The sequence below is a fragment of the Oncorhynchus kisutch genome, linkage group LG4, assembly GCF_002021735.2.
Source record: "Oncorhynchus kisutch isolate 150728-3 linkage group LG4, Okis_V2, whole genome shotgun sequence".
Taxonomy (NCBI): domain Eukaryota; kingdom Metazoa; phylum Chordata; class Actinopteri; order Salmoniformes; family Salmonidae; genus Oncorhynchus; species Oncorhynchus kisutch.
The window spans coordinates 19581348-19604956 of NC_034177.2; the positions used below are offsets into that span (position 1 = coordinate 19581348).

General features: G+C 43.4%; 1 protein-coding gene across 1 annotated transcript; it reads right to left on the minus strand.

Annotated features, from left to right (window-relative positions):
• Positions 1-312: 312 nt before the first annotated feature.
• Positions 313-23188, minus strand: LOC109888618 (cortexin-1-like). Its single transcript, XM_020479777.2, has 2 exons — positions 23074-23188; positions 313-2715 (listed from the first exon to the last, which is right to left on the minus strand). The coding sequence occupies exon 2, from the start codon at positions 1705-1707 to the stop codon at positions 1438-1440; it is 270 nt and encodes an 89-aa protein (XP_020335366.1). The 5' UTR covers positions 1708-2715; positions 23074-23188; the 3' UTR covers positions 313-1437.
• Between the last annotated feature and the right edge of the window lie 421 nt (positions 23189-23609).

A 23609-nucleotide genomic window follows, 5' to 3' on the forward strand; every position in this document is an offset into this window, starting at 1 on the left:
CCATAAGTGTTCAATTGGGTTGAGATCTGGTGACACACACACACACATTAAACCCCCTATGCTCCTTTGAGATCCCTCTTTCAGTCACTGAGATCTCTTCTTCTAGCCATGGTAGCCAAAATAATGGGGCATTTTTAATAACTGGGCATTTTTATACATGACCCTAAGCATGATGGGATGTTAATTGCTTAATTAACTCAGGAATCACACCTGTGTGGAAGCATCTTCTTTCAATATACCTTGTATCCCTCATTTACTCAAGTGTTTCCTTTATTTTGTCAATTACCCGTATCTACCCATTCCAACCATTCACCCCCACACAGGAAATTGAAGAACCCCATTTTATTTCACAGAATGAAACTTTGCGTGGCAAAAACAAAGCAGTTAGGAAATATATCTACATACAAATCTTGAAAACGCAAGCAAAGCTGCCTGCTCTGACTCCCCTCGTCCCAAGACCTGGCTACCTCAAGAATCACAGTCCAACGATAAGATTGAGAGAGCTACAAACCACAGAAAACACTAGCAAAAGGAGACTCCAAACTTGAGTCGGAATACAAAAATAAAGTATTTCTGGTCTTTCTAAAAGTCGCAGTTGTAGAGTTCATTTTCACCAAGCTTGGCAGGGTGGCTAAAGCAAACAGGTCAACCAAAGAATATGTAGATATAGATAGTAAATATATGGCTTTGTTTCAGTTATACAGACACAAAACACACTAATAATATTTCTATGAAGACAAATCACCCGTTTGGTTTCTTAAAGAGGTGACTGCATCTGTAAACACAGTTGTAATATAATAATAATCTGTCAGAGAATAATATTGGTTAAAAAGGTCGTAACTGCTGAATATACTGTAACAAATCATCAACTGGAGGTGCAGAAACAGGTGAGATGTTTATTCTGTAGTTAAGAGATCTTGTTTGTAATCCCAGATCACAGGATGTTTGAAATGGCTTGGTAGCTCTCCCCTGCATTTTAGCCAGTCTACAGGGATTACAGCAGGGGGAGATGCAGCAGAGGGATTTAAGGCAGCAGTGCAGTATAACCCCTTTCTACCTCTTGGTCTGAGTTTCAAGGAGGGTTATGAGTTATGAGGGTTCTGATCTCGGTCTGGGTCATGAGTGTTCTGATCTCGAGGTGGGTCTTGAGGGTTCTGATCTCGGTCTGGGTCTTGAGGGTTCTGATCTCGGTCTGGGTCTTGAGGGTTCTGATCTTTGTCTGGGTCTTGAGAGCTCCAGTCTGACTACTTGTATGTTTCTACAGCAGGGCCAGTCAAACTGCCCCTTTTAAACCCTACCAGGGTCGTTTTCATTAGGGAACACCGTAGCAAAACGTTGTGCAACAGAAAAAACAAAAACAAGCCTTCCTTATTGGACAAGTTCTGGTAGTCCCTCTCTGTTTCAGTCCGTTTGGTGCCTAATGAACACGACCCAGGTCTAGACCAGGGCGTAGTCAAACTGCCCCCTCTCTGCACCCTCTTTGTGTTCGGTCCAGGAGGAGGATGGCATGCGGCTGTAGGGGTCCAGCAGGATGCGGAAGCAGCGCACCAGCAGGAAGACAAGGAAGAGCATGAGGAGCCCCACGAAGGCAAAGGCCGTCCTCTGCTCTGCGTCACCCCCCACCAGAGGAGGACTGCTGGGGGCCCCAGGGAGGGAGGGCCCAGGGGACAGCAGCAGCTCATAGTCTAGAGTGGGGACATCATTCATCCTCCAAGGGGTCCGGCGGGAGAAATGGCACACAAATTGGATGGTGGGGGTAGTGGGCCACAGGGGTACGGAGGGATGGATGGACAGTGATATGTTCTATTCAGCCTTTGTTAATCCAGGTTAGTCTTTTTTTGATTAAGTGTCTTCTTCAAGAGAGATTTGATCTTGATCCCTTCTGACAGGGTGATAGACAGACAGTATGATCAGTACCAGTACCTCTTCCGCTCACAGTGACCGACCCATAGGCAGTAGTAGATGACTACAGAACATGTGTTTATCAGAGCCCTGTCGTATCCACTCTCTCACACAGACCGGACATGACACAGGCACCTGTCAGTGTGGATAAACACAGCAGTACAGCACAGGGCAACAGCGTACTGTACTAGTAGCACTACCCAGGTTCCTTAATGGGAGCTAATTGTGTACAGATGCGATATACCCAGGTGTTGTCTGTAGTGGATGCTAATCACAGCCAGGCGAGACGTAGATGTGTAAACGAGCTGACAGCATGACAGCAGCATGCGCCTGTGTGTGTGTGTATATACTTGCGTAAACAATATGAGAGGCTAAAAGGCTAATCAGATCAGAGGGGGGATCAGTGGATCAATGATGCTGAATGTGAAAGCAACGCACAGCATTAGATGCTAAGTAAGCCTTTTCTCCAGGGAAGGGGCAGTTAGTGGGTTTGAAAAGCAGAGTTTAGCCCAGTGTGGGTCTAACAAGTAAACACTCTCACCCTGCGGTCTCCCTATATAGTGTGTACTTTTAGGATTAAATACGTGGTGAAAGATGTCCGTCTGTCTGTGAATGGGTTTGAACAGTCACTGATGATAACAGTCAAAGGCCCTGAGTCCTCGGTAGGGTATTACTGTTTGAAGAAAAGGATCCTCTGAGAGAAGAGTTGGTTTCCTCTGGTGTCCTAAGCAAAGCATTAATCCAGGTCTGTAACCCAAGACTAACTGCTTCTCCTCCACGCAACTTCACTGCTTCCTCCCCTTAAAGCACAACCTGGAAGCACAAGAAACACAGTCAACATTATGATCACTCTGACTAACATCAATATAATGTTGTATGCATTATTTATATGCGTTATGGGACTTATAATGATTAGGTTGAAGGTTGTTGTCGGTGATCAGGCCTACCACTGTTGTGTCATCAGCAAATGTAATGGTGGTGTTGGAGTCGTGCCTGGCTGTGCAGTCATGAGTGTTAGACTCAGGTGAATAAATAACAATAACATTCTGATATTTCCCAGCTGCTGTAGTGAGTATTACACTGACATTCTGCTTGATTACACTCATTTACTGGATGATTGTAGCAGCATTAGAAGAGCATTAGCTGTAATGAATACATGCTTATCAACAATGATGGGTGGTTCCACCAATCCGGTATCTTTTGCGAAGGGTAACTTGGTATAAATTGTCTTTTTTTTTTACATTCTGTCATAAAGAGCAGATGTTCAACTTCATAAAAAACATGTTTTCCCATCTCAAAAGGTTAAATAAATGTTTTAAAAAAAGACTATAGTAAGTGCCAAACAAAGTAACAGGGTTGACGGTTTCATCTTAAATCAACCATAAATCTCCTCGTGACAGGGAGAATGGAAGCATGTGTGCAACGAGGAAATTGACTGCAAAAATATATATATAAAAAAAATGAAACCGCTAAAACAGTTCTAGCCTGACTATCTATGGGTTGACATGTTATGCTATTGGTAAATAGCCCACCCTTTTTCACCTACCTCATCCCCATACTGTTTTTATTTATTTACTTTTCTGCTCTTTTGCACACCAATATCTCTACCTGTACATGACCATCTGATCATTCATCACTCCAGTGTTAATCTGCAAAATTGTAATTATTTGCCTACCTCATGCCTTTTGCACACAATGTATATAGACTCCCCCTTTGTTTTCTACTGTGTTATTGACTTGTTAATTGTTTACTCCATGTGTAACTCTTTGTTGTCTGCTCACACTGCTATGCTTTATCTTGGCCAGGTCGCAGTTGCAAATGAGAACTTGTTCTCAACTAGCCTACCTGGTTAAATAAAGGTGTTCTCAACTAGCCTACCTGGTTAAATAAAGGTGTTCTCAACTAGCCTACCTGGTTAAATAAAGGTGTTCTCAACTAGCCTACCTGGTTAAATAAAGGTGAAAAAATAAAAATAAAAATAAAATAAAAATGCTAGATGGACTCAGTTTTTCACCACAAAACACCAGAAAATGGCCACAAAGAGTAGAACCAGCTCACCTGCTTTTACACTATGATTTGACTATTAAATGTTCAATGTTTCATTTCAAAAATATATTCTATAGGGAATAGTTTCACCACATTAAAACATGACATGGTTGACCTTAAGATGAGGGACAGATATAAATGAATCACTATTCACATGAAATTCATTCTAATCTTCAGAAATGACTTTTCAAAGCAACAAAATAACTAGGGCTTTATAATAATTGTGAAACTTGGAGAAATGTTGGGATTATTCCTATAGGTGACACAAGGTTGACGTAGGGACATGTTAAAATGCTGCATATTGGCATGTTACCGTGTGGTCTATATTACATTTAATATAACAGGCTTTTAAAATTCAGTATTGGTGCACAATTTTGACTTTAAATATCAAAAGGGACTCTTTTTGTGGAACAACCCTGATAATGCAAATTCATTCATCAGTGCATTGTTTCAGCAGCTCATTTGCTCATTGAAAGAAAAATGTGCAATCAAATGGCTTCTCATTAATTATATAAATCTCCCTGTCGACCGGAACAGGTTTAAAATCAAGAGGGCGTGAGAGTGAGAGCAAGAAAGAGAGAGAGACAGAGAAAAAGATAGGGGAGATGGATGGACAGAGCAAAAGCACCTGCAGTGAATGAGCATAAGTATGGAGAATCAAGTGGAGGGTTGGACAGAGCCAGGTTGGAGTACAGTTATAGCATCCTCTACCTCTCCTCTAGCTAGCCGACCTTGGCCATGATTCACACACAACGCTGACACATTACTATATCTAGAAAGAAGTATGTAACATTGTACAGTCGTGGCCAAAAGTTTTGAGAATGACACAAATATTAATTTCCACAAATTAATTGCTACTTCAGTGTCTTTAGATATTTTTGTCAGATGTTACTATGGAATACTGAAGTATAATTACAAGCATTTCATAAGTGTCAAAGGCTTTTATTGACAATTACAGGAAGTTGATGCAAAGAGTCAATATTTGCAGTGTTGACCCTTCTTTTTCAAGACCTCTGCAATCCACCCTGGCATGCTGTCAATTAACTTCTGGGCCACATACTGATGGTAGCCCATTCTTGCATAATCAATGCTTGGAGTTTGTCAGATGCAAAAAATTTGCAAAAAATGTGTAACTAGCCTCCTGGGTGGTGCAGTGTTCTAGTGCTAGCTGTGCCACTAGAGACTCTGGGTTCGCGCCCAGGCTCTGTTGCATCTGGCCGTGACCGGGAGGTCTGTGGGGCGATGCACAATTGGCCTAGCGTCGTCCGGGTTAGGGAGGGTCTGGCCAGTAGGGATATCCTTGTCTCATTACGCACCAGCGACTCCTGTGGTGGGTCGGTCGCAGTGCGCGCTAACGAGGTCGCCAGGTGCACGGTGTTTCCTCTAACACATTGGTGTGGATGGCTTCCGGGTTGGATGCGCACTGTGTTAAGAAGCAGTGTGGCTTGGTTGGGTTGTGTTTTGGAGGACGCGTGGCTTTCGACCTTCGTCTCTCCCGAGCCCGTATGGGAGTTGTAGCGATGAGACAAGATAGTAACTACTAACAATTGGATACCATGAAAATGTTTTTTAAAAACACACAAAATGTGTAACTAAATAATGCATTTAAAACAAAGGACATCAAGGACAACTGAAATCATAACAGCAATGCCAACTGTATATGTTTGTGTGCATGTCTGGCACTATTACATGTATGTGTGTGTTGTTTTGAATGTGTTTATTTGAATGAGAGTGTGTGTATAGGCATCTTTACAAACACCTGCACGGCATCAGCCTCAGGCAAACCGGCATTAGTTGTAAAAACACTGCCACTTAGTGTCATTCAAATGTACTTTCATTATGTTTTATTTGGACTTTTTTCCCTTTATCTTTTGACCATCATTCTCTCTCCCACAGTAACTCCACTCCCACTTGTCTCCAATTCCACATACCAACCCTCAGCTTCCCTCAGCCCATCCCATCTATCTCTGCTGGCCACCCACTTCGTGTTTCTACGCAACACATATCTTTCAACTATGCTATGATCTAATCGAATAGAATCTACAGATTGCATGTTGAAGATAAACACTTTTACTAAGAGTATTAGTATATTAGTAATTGACTGACCCGGTCTCTCCAGATCTCCTAACAGTACTATTTCTAGGGTCAATTTTAGATCCATGCTATGCATTTTCAGCCATTCCTGAACCTGAGACCAGAAACAGGCTACCTGAGGGCAATACCAAAATAAATCGTCTATTGATTCTTTATCCTCACAACAAAATCTGCAGAGCTTCGATGATTTTATGCCCCAAATATTCAACATTTTGTTGGTGGCAAGAATTCTATATAATCATTTTAGCTGAAAAGCACAAAGTCTTGAATCTGGTGTTGTTTTATATATCAAATCATACACGCTGTACCATGGAATCGATACATCAAAAATCTCTTCCCAACTATTTTGCAATCTGTATGGCACAGTTGTCAACATCCTGGTCCTCAAAGGAAACTGGTATACTTTCCTATTTATGCTATTTTTATTCCCCCGCCAGTTTTGATCCTTTATATTGGGCAGACAGACCAGTTCCCTACCTCCTCCCGCTGCCACCCGCCTCCAACCATTCAATTGGTTGTACTCTTGGATTGAGCAGACCTTCCCGTACAATTCTGATAACTCCATGAAGGACATAACACTACCATTAGAATTTACAATATCATTTAAGAACAAAATACCCATTTCAAACATCTTTCCCATAAATACAGGTATTTTATCAACCAGCACAATTGAGTTCAGCCATAATATTTGTGGTAATATTTGTTCTAACTTTCCAGGGGGATGAAATTGAAATTGTAGCCAGCTCTACAATGCTTGTTTGAAAGAGACAGATACTTTGAAAAAATAATCATTTTCAATTAATCGAAAATGAGACATGGCAATCTGCACAAAGGCAAAAAGGCCATTTTTAAACAATGGATGAGCTTTTCTTAGTCATCTACTTGAGAACCATTTAGGGTTCAAATAAAACTTTTGAATGAGTGAAGCTTTTAGAGAGAGGTTTAGTGCTTTTATATTCAATAATCTCAACCCACCCAAGTCATATTCATTATATAGACAGGCTCGTTTTATTTTGTCTGGTTTAGCGTCCTAGATAAAGCAAAATATTTTTTGCTCATATGATTTGAAAAACATATCATCAGGCAGCGCCATAAGTAAGTGAGTAAACTGAGATATGACTAAGGAGTTAATTTTTTCATAAATAGACAGGTATTTACCTCTCCATGGTTGCAGGATCTTGTCTATTTTTACAAGTTTTCTATTGAAATTCATTGTGGATGTCACAACTTTTGCCGAAGTCGGTCCCTCTCCTTGTTCGGGCAGCATTCGGCGGTCGACGTCACCGGTCTTCTAGCCATCGTCGATCCACCTTTCATTTTCCATTTGTTTTGTCTTGTTTTCCCACACACCTGCTATTCATTCTTCATTACATGTCGTGTATTTAACCCTCTGTTCTCCCCATGTCTGTGTGTGTAATTGTTTATTGTCAGGTTGGCACTCTTCCGGCTGGAAGTAAAGCCACAGTAAAGTGCTTTGTCCACTCATCTCTGCTCTCCTGTGCCTGACTTCCAATACACCAGCTACACCCACACCTTGACAGTGGAGAGCTTATTTATATATTTTATGATATGAATACAGAGTATGTCTACTTCACCATCAGCCCATTTTATAGGTAAGCTGCAGGGTAATGTAAAATTTTTGTTTTTTAAGGATCCAATACGTAATATTGTACACTTATCATAATTAGGGTTTAGTCCAGAGAGTACAGAAATGTTATCTAGATCTTTAATGAGACATTGCAGGGATCTAGCTTGCGGACTTAACATAAAACTTGAGTCATCGGCATACATGACACCTTTGTTTTTAAGCCTTGAATTTCTAATCCTCTAATGTTGTTATTGGGTCTGATTTTAATAGCTAGCATTTCAATGTCCATAACGAATAGATACGGTGACAGCTGACACCCTTGTTTAACTCCTCTTGACAATTCAAAACTCTCTGAGAAGTAGCCGTTATTTACTATTTTACACCTGGGGTTGCTATACATTATTTTTACCCATTTTATAAGAGAATTACCGAAATGTTAAAAATCCAGGCATTTATAAATCAAATCCAGTCTTACTTTATCAAATGCCTTTTCAAAATCCGCTATAAATACCATTCCTGGCTTCTTATTAGTTTCATGATGTTCTATTATTTCTAGTAGTTGTTGTATATTATCTCCAATGTATCGTCCATATAAAAAACCTGTCTGATCAGGATGAACAATATCTGGTAAAAACCCTTTTAATTCAGAGTGCTATGCATTTTGCTAGTATTTTTGCATCACGACATTGAAGTGTAAGGGGCCTCCAGTTTTTTGATAAACTGGGTCTTTATATTTGCCATCTGGGTCTTGTTTTAATAATAGAGAAATCAGACCTTCCTGCTGAGTACCTGAGAGATGGTACCATTCTTTATTCATGGCTGTGTTCTTGTGAGTGAGCCCACTCCCTTGGCTGAGAAGCAACCCCACACAAGAATGGTCTCAGGATGCTTTACTGTTGGCATGACACAGGACTGATGGTAGCGCTCACCTTGGCTTCTCCGGACAAGCTTTTTTCCGGATGCCCCAAACAATAGGAAAGGGGATTCATCAGAGAAAGTTACTTTACCCCAGTCCTCAGCAGTCCAATCCCTGTACCTTTTTGCAGAATATCAGTCTGTCCATTATGTTTTTCCTGGAGAGAAGTGGCTTCTTTCCTGCCCTTCTTGACACCAGGCCATCCTCCAAAAGTCTTCTCCTCACTGTGCATGCAGATGCACTCACACCTGCCTGCTGCCATTCCTGAGCTAGCTTTGTACTGGTGGTGCCCTGATCCCGCAGCTGAATCAACTTTAGGAGACGTCCAGGAGCTTGCTGGACTTTCTTGGGTGCCCTGAAGCCTTCATCACAACACTTGAACCGCTCTCCTTGAAGTTCTTGATGATCCGATAAATGGTTGATTTTGGTGCAATCTTACTGGCAGCAATATCCTTGCCTGTGAAGCCCTTTTTGTGCAATGCAATGATGACGGCACGTGACTGACAGAGGAAAAACAATGATTCCAAGCACCAGCCTCCTTTTGAAGCTTCCAGTCTGTTATTCGAACTAAGTCAGCATGACAAAGTGATCTCCAGCCTTGTCCTCGTCAACCCTCACACCTGTGTTAACAAGAGAATCACTGACATGATGTCCGCTGGTCCTTTTGTGGCAGTGCTGAAATGCAGTGGAGATGTTTTATGGGGATTCAGTTCATTTGCATGGCAAAAATGGACTTTGCTATGAATTGCAATTCATCTGATCCCTCTTCATAACATTCTGGAGTATATGCAAATTGCCACCATACAAACTGAGGCAGCAGACTTTGAAAATGTATATTTGTGTCATTCTCAAAACTTTTGGCAAAAACTGTACATTGTCATCCCTGCTAATACTATTGTCTACCTCGTAGACTTGCTCTCTCTTCCTCCCTCTCTCCCTCCATCCCTCACCTCTCATCCTCAATCACCAGCTCCCCAGTGGTCTCCACTTCTGACACACAGCTCCCTACAGACTCTGACTGGCTGCCTCCCCAGCTGTAAGGACTAGCTACATGTATGATTACACACAGCACTATGGTCTTTCATTAAAGTACTACATCTGAGAGCTTGAGTGAAGGAACTTTAATATAAAGTGAGAATGGGCAAATTGTGTGTGCACACCACAGCAACCAGAGACAGATGGCAGCACCACACCACACACAACTATTACATCACAAAACAGTACAGGCATGCAGACTAGCCTGACTAGCTGAGTGTCTGATGCTACAGGGTCATACATGTCCCTCAGCATGGGGGTTCATCCCAGACACGTGCACACCAGGGTTTCTGTTAGGAAAACGTAGCGCCAGACATTTGACCTGCAGCATTTCAATTGACCGGACATTTGAGAAATTGACCTGACCCATATGCATTGGGTGCGTAACCTGATTAGGGTGTCCACCCACAGTGCTCAGAATGACAGAAATCACAATTAGATTATGATAATTCATCTAACAGAACATGCAACTCGAGGATGCAACGGCATATGCCCTTCTTACCGAATTCTGATGTGCACTTTGAGATGTTAGAATAACGATCCACGTTTACTTTTCCTCAACCAACTAGACGAGTAAAGAACAGCAAAATCACAAACCTATATCAATCTACTATCCTCCATAGTAGAAAATGTTACCTATTCTATTGGTCAGCTTGTCATTCTGTGCGAGAACGAAATAGCCTACCTAAAACAGGCTCTGGGACAGTTATAGGACAATAGATCCCAAACTCATACAACCAGTAGACCTCGGCATTACAACAAACATCTCAAGCTAAAGGCTGATGCAACAGAAGAGGAAGTTTAGCTTAAAATGTTGATAAACTATTATTTCTTCACATTATAAGCACAGCAATGCCCACTAGGCAGTAGGCTACACTCGAATGACAAGAAGAACACCTATGTGAGAATGCTGTTCATTGACTACAACTCAACAACTCGTTCAACACCATAGTCCCCTCCAAGCTCATCACTAAGCTCAGGACCCTGGGACTGAACACCTTTTTTTGCAACTGGATCCTGGACTTCCGGACGGGCCGCCCCCCAGGTGGTAAGGGTAGGCAACAACACATCCGCCACACTGACCCTCAACACGAGGGCACCTTAGGGGTGTGGGCTTAGTCTCGTCCTGTACGCTCTGTTTACCCATGACTGTGTGGCTGCGCACGACTCCAACACCATCATTCAATTTGATGACGACACGACGCTGGTAGACCTGAACACTGACAACAAAGAAACAGCACACCTGGCAGTGTGGTGCCAGGACAACAACCTCTCCCTCAACATCAGCAAGACAAAGGAGCTGATCGTGGACTACAGGAAACGGAGGTGCGAGCACGCCCCTATTCATCAACGGGCTGTAGTGGAGCGGGTCGAGAGCTTCATGTTCCTCGGTGTCCACATCACTAAGGAATTAACATGGTCCACACACACCAACACAGTCATGAAGAAGGCGCGACAACGCCTTTCCCCCCTCAGGAGGCTGAAAAGATTTGGCATGAGCCCTCAGATCCTCAAAAGGTTATACAGCTGCATCATTGAGAGCATCTTGACTGGCTGTATCATAGCTTGGTATGGCAACTGCTTGGCATCCGAACGCAAGGCGCTACAGAGGGTAGTGCTTACGGACCAGTACATCATACTGCCATCCAGGACCTCTATACCAGGCGGTGTCAGATGAAGGACCTAAAAATTGTCAAAGACTCCAGCCACCCAAGTCATAGACTGTTCTCTCTGCAACCGCACAGCAATTGGTAACAATGCACCATCTGGAACCAACAGGACCCCGAACAGCTTCTTCCCCCAAGACCCTGAACAGCTTCTTCCCCCAAGACCCTGAACAGCTTCTTCCCCCAAGACCCTGAACAGCTTCTTCCCCCAAGACCCTGAACAGCTTCTACCCCCAAGACCCTGAACAGCTTCTTCCCCCAAGACCCTGAACAGCTTCTATCCCCAAGACCCTGAACACCTTCTACCCCCAAGACCCTGAACAGCTTCTACCCCCAAGACCCTGAACAGCTTCTTCCCCCAAGACCCTGAACAGCTTCTACCCCCAAGACCCTGAACAGCTTCTACCCCCAAGCCATAAATAGTTAACCAAATAGCTACCCGGAAAATCTGCATTGACCCCTTTTGAACTCTTTTGACTCATCACATATGCTGCTGCTACTGCTTATTATCTATCCTGTTGAGTAGTCACTTTATCGCTATCTATATGTACAAATCTACCTCAATTACCTCGTACCCCTGCACATCAACTCAATACTGGTACCCTGTGTATACAGCCAAGTTATCATTACTCATTGTGTATTTATTCCTTGTGTCATCATTTTTATATTATTTTAAAAAGTGTCCCCTCTGCATTGTTGGGAACGGCCCATAGGAAAGCATTTCACTGTTAGTCTACACCTGTTGTATACGAAGCATGTGACAAATAACATTTATTTTGATTTGTATGTTTGTTCCAGTGTGCACCGTAATGTGAGAGAGCACCGTAATGTGAGAGTGCACCGTAATGTAAGAGAGCTCATGTGACAAATAACATTTATTTTGATTTGTATGTTTGTTCCAGTGTGCACCGTAATGTGAGAGAGCACCGTAATGTGAGAGTGCACCGTAATGTAAGAGAGCTCATGTGACAAATAACATTTATTTTGATTTGTATGTTTGTTCCAGTGTGCACCGTAATGTGAGAGAGCACCGTAATGTGAGAGTGCACCGTAATGTGAGAGTGCACCGTAATGTAAGAGAGCTCATGTGACAAATATGAAAATATCCATTAGATATGTTGAAAGAGGGGTAATCTAAAGATGCAACAACTAGCATAATATGACTAGGATTGTGCCTTTGTGTCACGTGTGCTCCCTCTCCAGCCTCTAGGTCACCAGGCTGCTCGTTATGGTGCACAACCGTCACCATCGTTACGGGCACCTGCGTGTCGTCAGACTCACCTGTACTCCATCACCTCCTTGATTACCTTCCCTATATAAGTCACTCCCTTTGGTTCCTTCCCTATATAAGTCACTCCCTATATAAGTCACTCCCTTTGGTTCCTTCCCTATATAAGTCACTCCCTTTGGTTCCTTCCCTATATAAGTCACTCCCTTTGGTTCCTTCCCTATATAAGTCACTCCCTTTGGTTCCTTCCCTATATGTCTCTCCCTTTGGTTCCTTCCCTATATGTCACTCCCTTTGGTTCCTTCCCTATATATGTCACTCCCTTTGGTTCCTTCCCTATATATGTCACTCCCTTTGGTTCCTTCCCTATATACGTCACTCCCTTTGGTTCCTTCCCTATATATGTCACTCCCTTTGGTTCCTTCCCTATATATGTCACTCCCTTTGGTTCCTTCCCTATATATGTCACTCCCTTTGGTTCCTTCCCTATATATGTCACTCCCTTTGGTTCCTTCCCTATATATGTCACTCCCTTTGGTTCCTTCCCTATATATGTGTCACACCCTGACCATAGTTTGCTTTGTATGTTTCTATGTTTTGGTTGGTCAGGGTGTGATCTGAGTGGGCATTCTATGTTGGATGTCTTGTTTGTCTATTTCTATGTCTGGCCTGATATGGTTCTCAATCAGAGGCAGGTGTTATTCATTGTCTCTGATTGGGAACCATATTTAGGTAGCCTGTGTTTGTGGGTGATTGTTCCTGTCTCTGTGTTTTGCACCAGATAGGTCTGTTTTAGGTTTTCGCACTTTTGTTAGTTTATTCGTGTACAGTTTCTTTATTAAAGTACAATGAATAACAACCACGCTGCATTTTGGTCCACCTCTACTTCACCTAAAGGAAACCCTTACAATATGTCTCTCCCTTTGGTTCCTTCCCTATATATGTCTCTCCCTTTGGTTCCTTCCCTATATATGTCTCTCCCTTTGGTTCCTTCCCTATATATGTCTCTCCCTTTGGTTCCTTCCCTATATATGTCTCTCCCTTTGGTTCCTTCCCTATATATGTCTCTCCCTTTGGTTCCTTCCCTATATATGTCTCTCCCTTTGGTTCCTTCCCTATATATGTCTCTCCCTTTGGTTCCTTCCCTATATATGTCTCTCCCTTTGGTTCCTTCCCCAGGTGTCATTGTTTCTGTTTCAGTTTCATGTCTGTGCATTGTTTCTGTTTCAGTTTCATGTCTGTGCATTGTTTCTGTTTCAGTTTCATGTCTGTGCATTGTTTCTGTTTCAGTTTCATGTCTGTGCATTGTTTCTGTTTCAGTTTCATGTCTGTGCATTGTTTCTGTTTCAGTTTCATGTCTGTGCATTGTTTCTGTTTCAGTTTCATGTCTGTGCATTGTTTCTGTTTCAGTTTCATGTCTGTGCATTGTTTCTTTTTTTGTATTATGTTTCGTTTATTGATTAAATCCCTCCCTGAACTTGCTTCCCGACTCTCAGCGCACATCGTTACACTTTGGCTAATAGAAAATGAAATAAATTTGATTTGAAAAACAATAGAACATGAGAGAATAGGCTACTGGTTTCAATAGAAGACTTTATAAAACAATTGCCTCTGCATTTCTATGGTGTGATTTTGGCTACTTTGAAGCAAGGAAAGACATACCTCATATGTAGTAAAACGTTCACGTTTCAAACAATTAAGTAAATGTTTTCAAATTGCCTGCTGCCTCCAGCTCATTGCAGGTTGTCCCGTGACACACTGAAGCCTGTATACCATTGTCTATGCACTTGAACAGTGAATGGGAATCGCACTTCAATTTCTAGCTCTTTTAGTAGCTCTTTTAATCGTAGCCATAAAAAAATATATATATTTTGCATTTAGAATTGTTGCTCATTGATTGGTCTTCTAAAAGTACGTTTCACTCCAGCAGCAACGGGAGCTGTAGCAGAAAACTAGGTTATGTATCTGTATGCTGTGCATGTGTGAAAAATAAGATATAATGACTAACAAAAATACACAAGCGCCAATTTAATGCTACAAAATTATGCAAATGACCTATAGACAGATAAGCATAGCCAGTCAAATGTATTCACATAGACTGGTATTTCCATCAATTAATAGGCTAAAAAGCATTCTTCACAATGTGATTCTTTTTCTTCTCCAAGACAATTGGCCTGCATCAATTTTATTTATCATCAAAAGACAGTTAATACCGGCTCACAACCCTTGTGGACACACACAACAAGCTTGCATGCACACATGGACACACACGCACGCACGCACACACACACGCACACACACACACACAGGCATCTCAATTATTTCCTCTGCCACTTGGATGGTAGGAAGACCAGAAATAGAAAAAGGAGGTAGGGATGTAGAGAGGGAAAGTAAGCAGCAGCAGAAACAGACTCCTGGCAGAGAATGTCCCTCTTTGGGGAATGACAAAGAAACAGGAAACACACCTCCCTTCCTGCTGAGCCTGTGGCTCCTTGCTGAGCCTGTGGCTCCCTGCTGAGCCTGTGGCTCCTTGCTGAGCCTGTGGCTCCCTGCTGAGCCTGTGGCTCCCTGCTGAGCCTGTGGCTCCTTGCTGAGCCTGTGGCTCCTTGCTGAGCCTGTGGCTCCCTGCTGAGCCTGTGGCTCCCTGCTGAGCCTGTGGCTCCCTGCTGAGCCTGTGGCTCCTTGCTGAGCCTGTGGCTCCCTGCTGAGCCTGTGGCTCCCTGCTGAGCCTGTGGCTCCCTGCTGAGCCTGTGGCTCCCTGCTGAGCCTGTGGCTCCTTGCTGAGCCTGTGGCTCCCTGCTGAGCCTGTGGCTCCCTGCTGAGCCTGTGGCTCCCTGCTGAGCCTGTGGCTCCTTGCTGAGCCTGTGGCTCCCTGCTGAGCCTGTGGCTCCCTGCTGAGCCTGTGGCTCCTTGCTGAGCCTGTGGCTCCCTGCTGAGCCTGTGGCTCCCTGCTGAGCCTGTGGCTCCTTGCTGAGCCTGTGGCTCCTTGCTGAGCCTGTGGCTCCCTGCTGAGCCTGTGGCTCCCTGCTGAGCCTGTGGCTCCCTGCTGAGCCTGTGGCTCCCTGCTGAACCTGTGGCTCCTTGCTGAGCCTGTGGCTCCCTGCTGAGCCTGTGGCTCCCTGCTGAGCCTGTGGCTCCTTGCTTCTGCCTGTGGCTCCCTGCTGAGCCTGTGGCTCCCTGCTTCTGCCTGTGGCTCCTTGCTGAGCCTGTGGCTCCTTGCTTCTGCCTGTGGCTCCCTGCTGAGCCTGTGGCTCCCTGCTTCTGCCTGTGGCTCCCTGCTGAGCCTGTGGCTCCTTGCTTCTGCCTGTGGCTCCCTGCTGAGCCTGTGGCTCCTTGCTTCTGCCTGTGGCTCCCTGCTGAGCCTGTGGCTCCCTGCTGAGCCTGTGGCTCCTTGCTTCTGCCTGTGGCTCCCTGCTGAGCCTGTGGCTCCTTGCTTCTGCCTGTGGCTCCCTGCTGAGCCTGTGGCTCCTTGCTTCTGCCTGTGGCTCCTTGCTTCTGCCTGTGGCTCCCTGCTGAGCCTGTGGCTCCTTGCTTCTGCCTGTGGCTCTCTGTGTGTGTGACAGAGACAGAGTACCTATGAAACCGACTACCATTCAATAGGATCATATTCACCCTGAGACAAACATTTAACTAATCACCTGTCACATGTCCCATTGAGCACAGACTCAACTCCACACCAACAATGGCTATGGATTCAATCATCCAATCATAGGTGTGTTCTCAAAGGTCTCTTTCCTTTTACACTACAGTAGGAAAACAAACTATTGATTTTACTTAGAAATTAAAGTTTGCAAGGAAAAATGTGGCAATTTTGCAAAACTGTTTAGAGAAACCTTACACACTATCCATTTGTACATTTCTGATAACTCGTTGCTTTGTCCAAAACTCGTTACAACTGACCTTGACAGTGTGCTAGATAGCGGATAACACAAAGATAGACACTCCCTCTCTCTCTCTCTGAGGAGTCAAGGGAAAGCATTATTCAGTGGCTATCAGTGTGTGTGTGTGTGTGTGTGTGTGTGTGTGTGTGTGTGTGTGTGTGTGTGTGTGTGTGTGTGTGTGTGTGTGTGTGTGTGTGTGTGTGTGTGTGTGTGTGTGTGTGTGTGTGTGCGAATGCACGCACAGGTCTCTGCCAGCCTGCCAGCCTGCATTTGTGTGTGTGTACAGTCACTCAGTCAGTGGGAAGGGAGGTAGGGAAGGGGCGAGGGGAGATTGTTCAGCTTATTTTCCTCCTCGTTAGTCCTCCCTCCAACCATCACGATCCATCAGGCTCGCTCGCCCACTCCATTACTCCATGAGGACACTTCCTCTCAGCTCTGCTGCTGGAACGAGTCCTCTGAGAGGTGCAGAGGGGAGACCTGCCTTATCACTCTTCATAGAACACCAGCATCTTAACACACACACACCCCGGGTCAGCCTACACAGGGCCATTGGTCACACCGGTGGTGACAGAGCTCATCAGAGTAAATTAAGAAATAGCTAAATGACATTCAGTTACCTTACTGGGCTCTGCTCTACCCTTTCCCTGCTCTTCAAGTGTACACACACACACACACACGCACACACAAACACACACACACACACACACACATACACACAACCTGCATTGACATGGCAGGGCAATATCTTTTCATTAGGTCCAACACCATTATTGTATCATCAACCCCCCTCTAACTGCAGCACCTAACTACAGCCAAGAGAGAGAGAAGCAACCCCCTCCTCTAAAGATCTAAATGTCCTCCAGTCTCACAGGACTGCAGAGAATTGAATGAACCCTTTCCAATGTTGTGTTTATAAAGATGAATTGGAAGAGGAGAGAAGCCTGTCAACAAAACTCAGGTTATTTCCAGCCCCTAAAAAAACGATGTTATTTGTAGGAAAAACATAAGCTGAGGAAATACAGAAGAGGCAACACAGTATGGTCCATAGGAAATCATATTGATGCCATCCATCATGGCCCTTATTGATGTGCTTCTTTGATTTTAGCCGTGTATAGATAGATATACCAGTGTTTGTCCTCTACCATTCATCCCAGCAAGAGGGGACTAATTAAGCAATAAGGCCCAAGGACGTGTGGTATATGGCCAATATACCATGGCTAAGGGCTGTTCTTATGCACAATGCAAATTGGAGTGCCTGGATACAGCCCTTAGCTGTGGTATTTTGGCCATATACCACAAACCTCCGAGGTGCCTTATTGCTATTATAAACTGGTTACCAACGTAATTCATTTTATTTCATACCCGTGGTATTCGGTCCACAACTTTCAGCCAATCAGCATTCAGGGCTCAAACTACCCAGTTTATAATGAGGAGTATCTCACCAGGTCACCTTGGGCTCCCAACAACAACAAACCAACCAAATTCCAACCGCATCCAAGCCTCTCAGCTCGTTAGCGGCAGTCTATATAAAAACACTATACGCTCACCCACCTCTGTTTATGAGGTATTTTTAGAGACAACCAAAGACAAATGGGCAAATTGGCATCTCCCTTTACAGTAAGCGTTCCTCTCAGTCTCAGGCCAGGCCATGGTCTCTGAACCTCACTGTAGTAAATGATGCTTGCCGTTATTCAAACACTACTGTAGAGATCAAGTTGAGCAATTAAACATACAGCTGTTCCATCTTGAAGTGCCTGTTTAGCCCTCTGCCATCCCCTTCTAGTCGGCCTGCCTCTTTAGTGAGAAGAGAAGCACAGTCTTCTTTTACTGAGTGTGCTTGTGTTGGTGCCAGGGCGAGTGGGGCGAGCAGGGGGCAAAGGGGTGGAGCACTTGAGACTGCTGACCTTTTAAAACAACGCAGCGAATAAAAAGACAGCGAGATGAAATGTATATTCATACATTCTCCAGACATGTCGCCTCACATATATAAATGCACTTTTCTCCCATTCACCCTCATAATTCTGAAGTATAAGCCATTCAGGCTATTCTAGTGAGGAAACGGTGGCCTTTGGAGGTTATAAATTGTCTGTGGGTTCCCTGGAAGACATTCCTCACCGTGATACAGCACAGGCAGAGAGAGGAGGACAAATCTGTTCTAGACAGGAGCACAATGGCCAAGCGTTTTCCTTTTACAAAGTCCACTCTGTTATCCCACAGATGCATCATGCAGACTACACGAAGCATAAACATGATCAGTCAATTCCAATTCCAATTCCAATTAGTGTTTGGATCAGTTATGAGACAAATGTATTAGAACATGAACATATCCCGTGCTGGGATGGTGTTGTGCTAGACTCAGGGTCATCTGGTGAGAGAGGACAGCAACACACTACAACCCAGCGGGGGAGATAATCTAGTTCAGAGCGGCTGCTTCCACTCCAGGATGCTTGTGTAATATTACTGATTGTCTGAGCCGTCAGTGTGTGTCGCACCGCAGGGAGCCTGTGGCCTTCCATAAAGAGCCCATGCTGCTGATGAAGTAATATTACACTCTTTGAGGTTACTCCATGCTGGCAGAGAAAACAGCCACCTCTCAGAGGGTGGGATGCAGGCATTACAAATGTAGAAGTCTCTCATTGGCACACACACACACACACACACACACACCACTAAAATTCTTTCTTTCTCTCACTTCATCCATTCTGAGTTTCTATTCATCTCAATTTCCCTGTGAAAAAGCAGAACAACAAGACTCAGAAAAGACTGTGTCACTCCAACCCTGCATCCCTCCAACCCTGCGTCCCTCCAACCCTGCGTCCCTCCAACCCTGCATCCCTACGAGACCGCCAGGGTGAAGGGCAGCCTTAGAAGAGCCACTCTCCCCAGCAGTCACAGAGAATAAGACTCAGTCCAGTCAAACCCACCTGAAATACATCTTTAATTTACATCCCAAATCACACCATGAAATATTCAGTGAGACGAGGGCTTTCCAAAGTGGCAGTGAGTGAGGTAGCCTCCGACAGGGGCCCCCAGCCACTCATCACAGAACCCCCACGTCAGCGGAACTGCCAGACGTGTGTATGGAGCTGAGACACCACTAAGGAAGAGGCGGCCGGAGGCGGGGCGAGAGAAGAAGAATGGAATGCTAATCCCTGTGATTTACGTCTGTATTCATGAAGGAAAGCCGACGATAGTCGGCCAGGCAGACGAACATCAATCAGAGGTATCTAGGAGGGAGCGGGTGGCAGGGTGGGCAGGAATATGAAGATGTCAGCACTCCCAAAGTCAGAGGACAGCACTTTCCTCTGTTCTGGTCCGCTGTGGGGATCAGGGAATATCAACACATATATTACACGCTCCGCAGAGCACCAACAATACAGAGTCCGCAAAGTCAAAACTAAAAATGTCCTAAGGAAAGGTTGGTAAAGGTTAGAGCAACTCTGAGACAGGATATAATACAATACATTTCAGTCTGTGATAAGAAGACGTGCTGACAGACTGGGACCGGAACGTCCCTCTTTTCTTATCTCTGGCCACAAAGTTACAAAGTCTTTGAAATGAAATTAAGTGAAAAGGCAGTTGAGGACTAAAAATGTTAATAGTCTGGTCAAACTGGTAGCTGGGCTATACAATACATGCTAACTGTCCAGATCCAATTCACAACAGAAGGCATAAGTTGAGCACTAACGAATGGATTAAGCAAGAAAGTGAAGTCCCCAAACACAGGATGTTGGTAAAGTCAGAGACTGATCTCTGGGCTAGGGAAATCCTCAAGAATCTCGGAATAATATTTCTCAAAGAAATGCAGCCCAAACACATTTAGAGAAGAAAGGGAGAGTTTAACAGAATATCTCCTAACTGTCAGCAGATTCTAGTCCAAGAAGGCATTGTGCCACAACACAAAGGCAGGTTTAATAGGTCCGGTTTGAGAGGTTAAAGGGCTATCTGTAATGGTGCTCCACACGCTCAGACGAAGAGAGGAGATCATAAAACCTGTCCCAGTGTCAATTATCAAATGGCTCCAGAATATAGGGACGATGAATATTTGAAGAGCGATCTCGGCAGGAAATCGAAACCCTGTGTTTCCCAATCGAGGTTAGAGTTCCATGACCGACGGCTCTGTTCTCTTCCATTGAAATAACTGTAGATGCAGATACGGCTGATGGAAACCGTACGTGCAGCGGCTGGCAGCTACGGCCTTTTGGGAGATGCCAGCTTCTGTTCCAGGGAGTAAAGCATGTTAGACATTCAAAACGCAGTGTGTGGCCACATCTGAACTGGCGCTCAAAATTGAATCCCACCACAGTGTGACATTTTCATCATGTTAGGAGCTAGCAAGCTACTGTAAGGCAGGTTTACTCTATAACACAGTTCCTATGTATATCTAAGCATTGAGAGCAATAGTGAGAGATGATAAGTGCTATGGAGTGGATAATAGCAGGAGTTTAGTCACCCTGTAGCACTTGACAAGGACATGAGTGCTTTATTAGTGTTAATCCCACAGGTTTCCTCCTTGTCGCTCCTCAGATTACTGGTGTAGATCATCATTACCATATCAGACTAAAGAAAAGAAGCCTCTGATTACTCATTACAGTCAACCAGCTTCACAATAACCCAGGAGGATGGTAATACAATGCAACACAATTCAGATAAAGACTTGGAGGCTCTAGGTCACTCACACCCAGTACAGATTTCCTCAACTCAAATCGCTCTTGGACTCCGGCAACAGACTGAGGCAATAGATGTCCGTTCTGTAGGCACAGCGGGGATAGCCAATAGCACTTCCCTGATACAGCTGGCCATGCTGTATCCAATAACACACAGAGGACAAAATGAAAGATACAGTATACACATAAGCTTCTAGATCAGTGTTGGGGAGTAGTGAACTACATGTTGTCAAACTAGAGATTTAATTACATGTTGCAGTAGCTTGGATTCAAATCTAGGTAGTGTTTTCAGTAGTTAATGACTTGTTTTGCCATGTAGCTAAATATTGGAACTACACACTACTTTTTTTTAGCTAAAATAAAATATGGGTGAATTAGGCAATAATTTATTTTCATTTTCGACATCAGACCTGCTTAATTCTTATTGTTTTTAATAGGCTAAATGACACATTCTATTCACATCTGACTCCAGTGATCTGTTCTGCAATTTGGAGTTTATAACATTTCAGATGTAGATCATTTATCACTAAGAAGTTTGGATGTAGTGAATGATGTAGTAACTTCAGTTAAGTAAGGTTTAGCTGTAGTATATCTTAACTTCTTCCAGTGTGAAGTAATTGGTAGCTTGGTAAACTATTTTCAGAGTAGCTTACCCAACACTGCTGCTAGTGTTTCCTATTAACATCAATTATGAACTGGGCAGAGAGCATCAAGCTGGACATAATGAGGTTCAAATGAAACACGTAGTCTTATTGTCAGTTCTAATCTGTTGGTTTTGATTGGTCTAACCACACCTAATAGCTGTTTGGGAGGTGGATTATCTTTATAGCACCATAGATATCTACAAATATTCATTTCATTCAGGTTTTCTATTCTGGCTTGCCTGAAACAAAAAAAGGAACGTGGAAGAATGTCTAGTTGCTAACACACGCTGTCATACAGTTTCCTGACATATTGGTCCACCTGATATGGGAAGCTGCAGGTAATTGCATGGTTTCAAATAACTCAATGCTAACAGTGTTGGAAAACAGTGTGACTGTTGTTGTTGTTTGTTCGTACTCACTGCTCCCTAACAGTCAAGTTATACACTTGTTACATGATGTATTACAGAAATATGACATTGTTGGACATTGTTATTCCGATGAAGTCTGTTCAATGTACCTGTGAATATCCAAATAGATCCCTGAATCTAGTGTTCTCTTTTTAAACTCGAAAATGATCCATGCTCATTACTCTGGTGTGATATTAAATCATGTTTATATTTACCTTGTCACAAAACAATGATATACAGTTTGTTAGGTCCTAGAAAGCATACTGCTTTTACCATAATGAAAAAACATAATAACCCCAAAGGCAATGTATAAACAATTGCACATTATTATCATAATAAATAATAATGACTGAGAGTAACATTTTGTTTTGCTGAATAATATTATGCCAAGACAGTAGGCTATTCCCAATATTCAGCTCCAGTCAAGAGCATTCACAGAAATGTTTATTGCAGCACTTTGGCAAAGGTAGGCCTACTATGAGTAGCTAATGTGTCTTGGCATTTGGTTGAATTCACATTCTGTATTGACTATTGAGAACGACATTGACTATTGAGACCGATTGACGCAACACGGCATAACCTATTTTTTTTTGCATTCGTTTTGTAGAGAGAAACAGCTGACTATATGGCGCGTAATCTATAGTATTATATATCACATAATAGCAAAACAAATAAAAGCGTACAACCCTCTTTAAAAGCCTCTTTAAAAGCCATTAGAAATACTGATACATTTTTGTTGGTTTTGTTATCTGTAAAATGTTCAGTATTATTTGACAAAACATGGACACTTATTGACATGCAAATGCATTTAAAGCCCTGTGCCTTAACATTCATTTCCACATTACTACAGTATTTCCAAAGTCACTTCGGAAACACAGACTGACATGACCTGGTAAAATACTTTTACGCGCGCCTCAAAACCTTGCCTAAGCATGCTGATAAGAAACAATGTCACGACAATCATTCCTCAAAACTGTATGCTAATAGTGTTCACAAACCTGAGTTCTTGAGGGGTGACAACGCGTCGTTATTGTTAGAAGAGACAGGGTTGGTCAAACTTCGTGCTCAATGATGTGCGCTCTTGCTGGTAGCATGTGTTGCTCATGCGCTCTCCTGTCGGGGCGACTATTTGATGAGTGCTATTGCGCGAGTCTCTTAAAGCACCCCCACCCTCCTCTTCTCTTTCTAGGAGACAGTCATCCAATCAGAAAAAAATACAACATCACACAATACAGTAACACAAATAATGCCTAGGATAGTACTGTAATTCGAGCATGTACTTTATGTGCACATCATTTTTTATACAATAAAAATAGGCAAACTATAAACAATGTTAAATCTGATTATTAATGTATAGGCCTACAGGTGACTTTGGATCTGATGATAATACATCATACTAAAGTGTGATGGCAAATGCATGTTTTCCATTCCATGGAGCACACCAATGCCAGCAGCTGTGTTCCTTTGACACCTCATAAGGCTTCAAAACATAGAGGTGGAATCAATGTACTTAACCCTTAACCCAACGTACTTA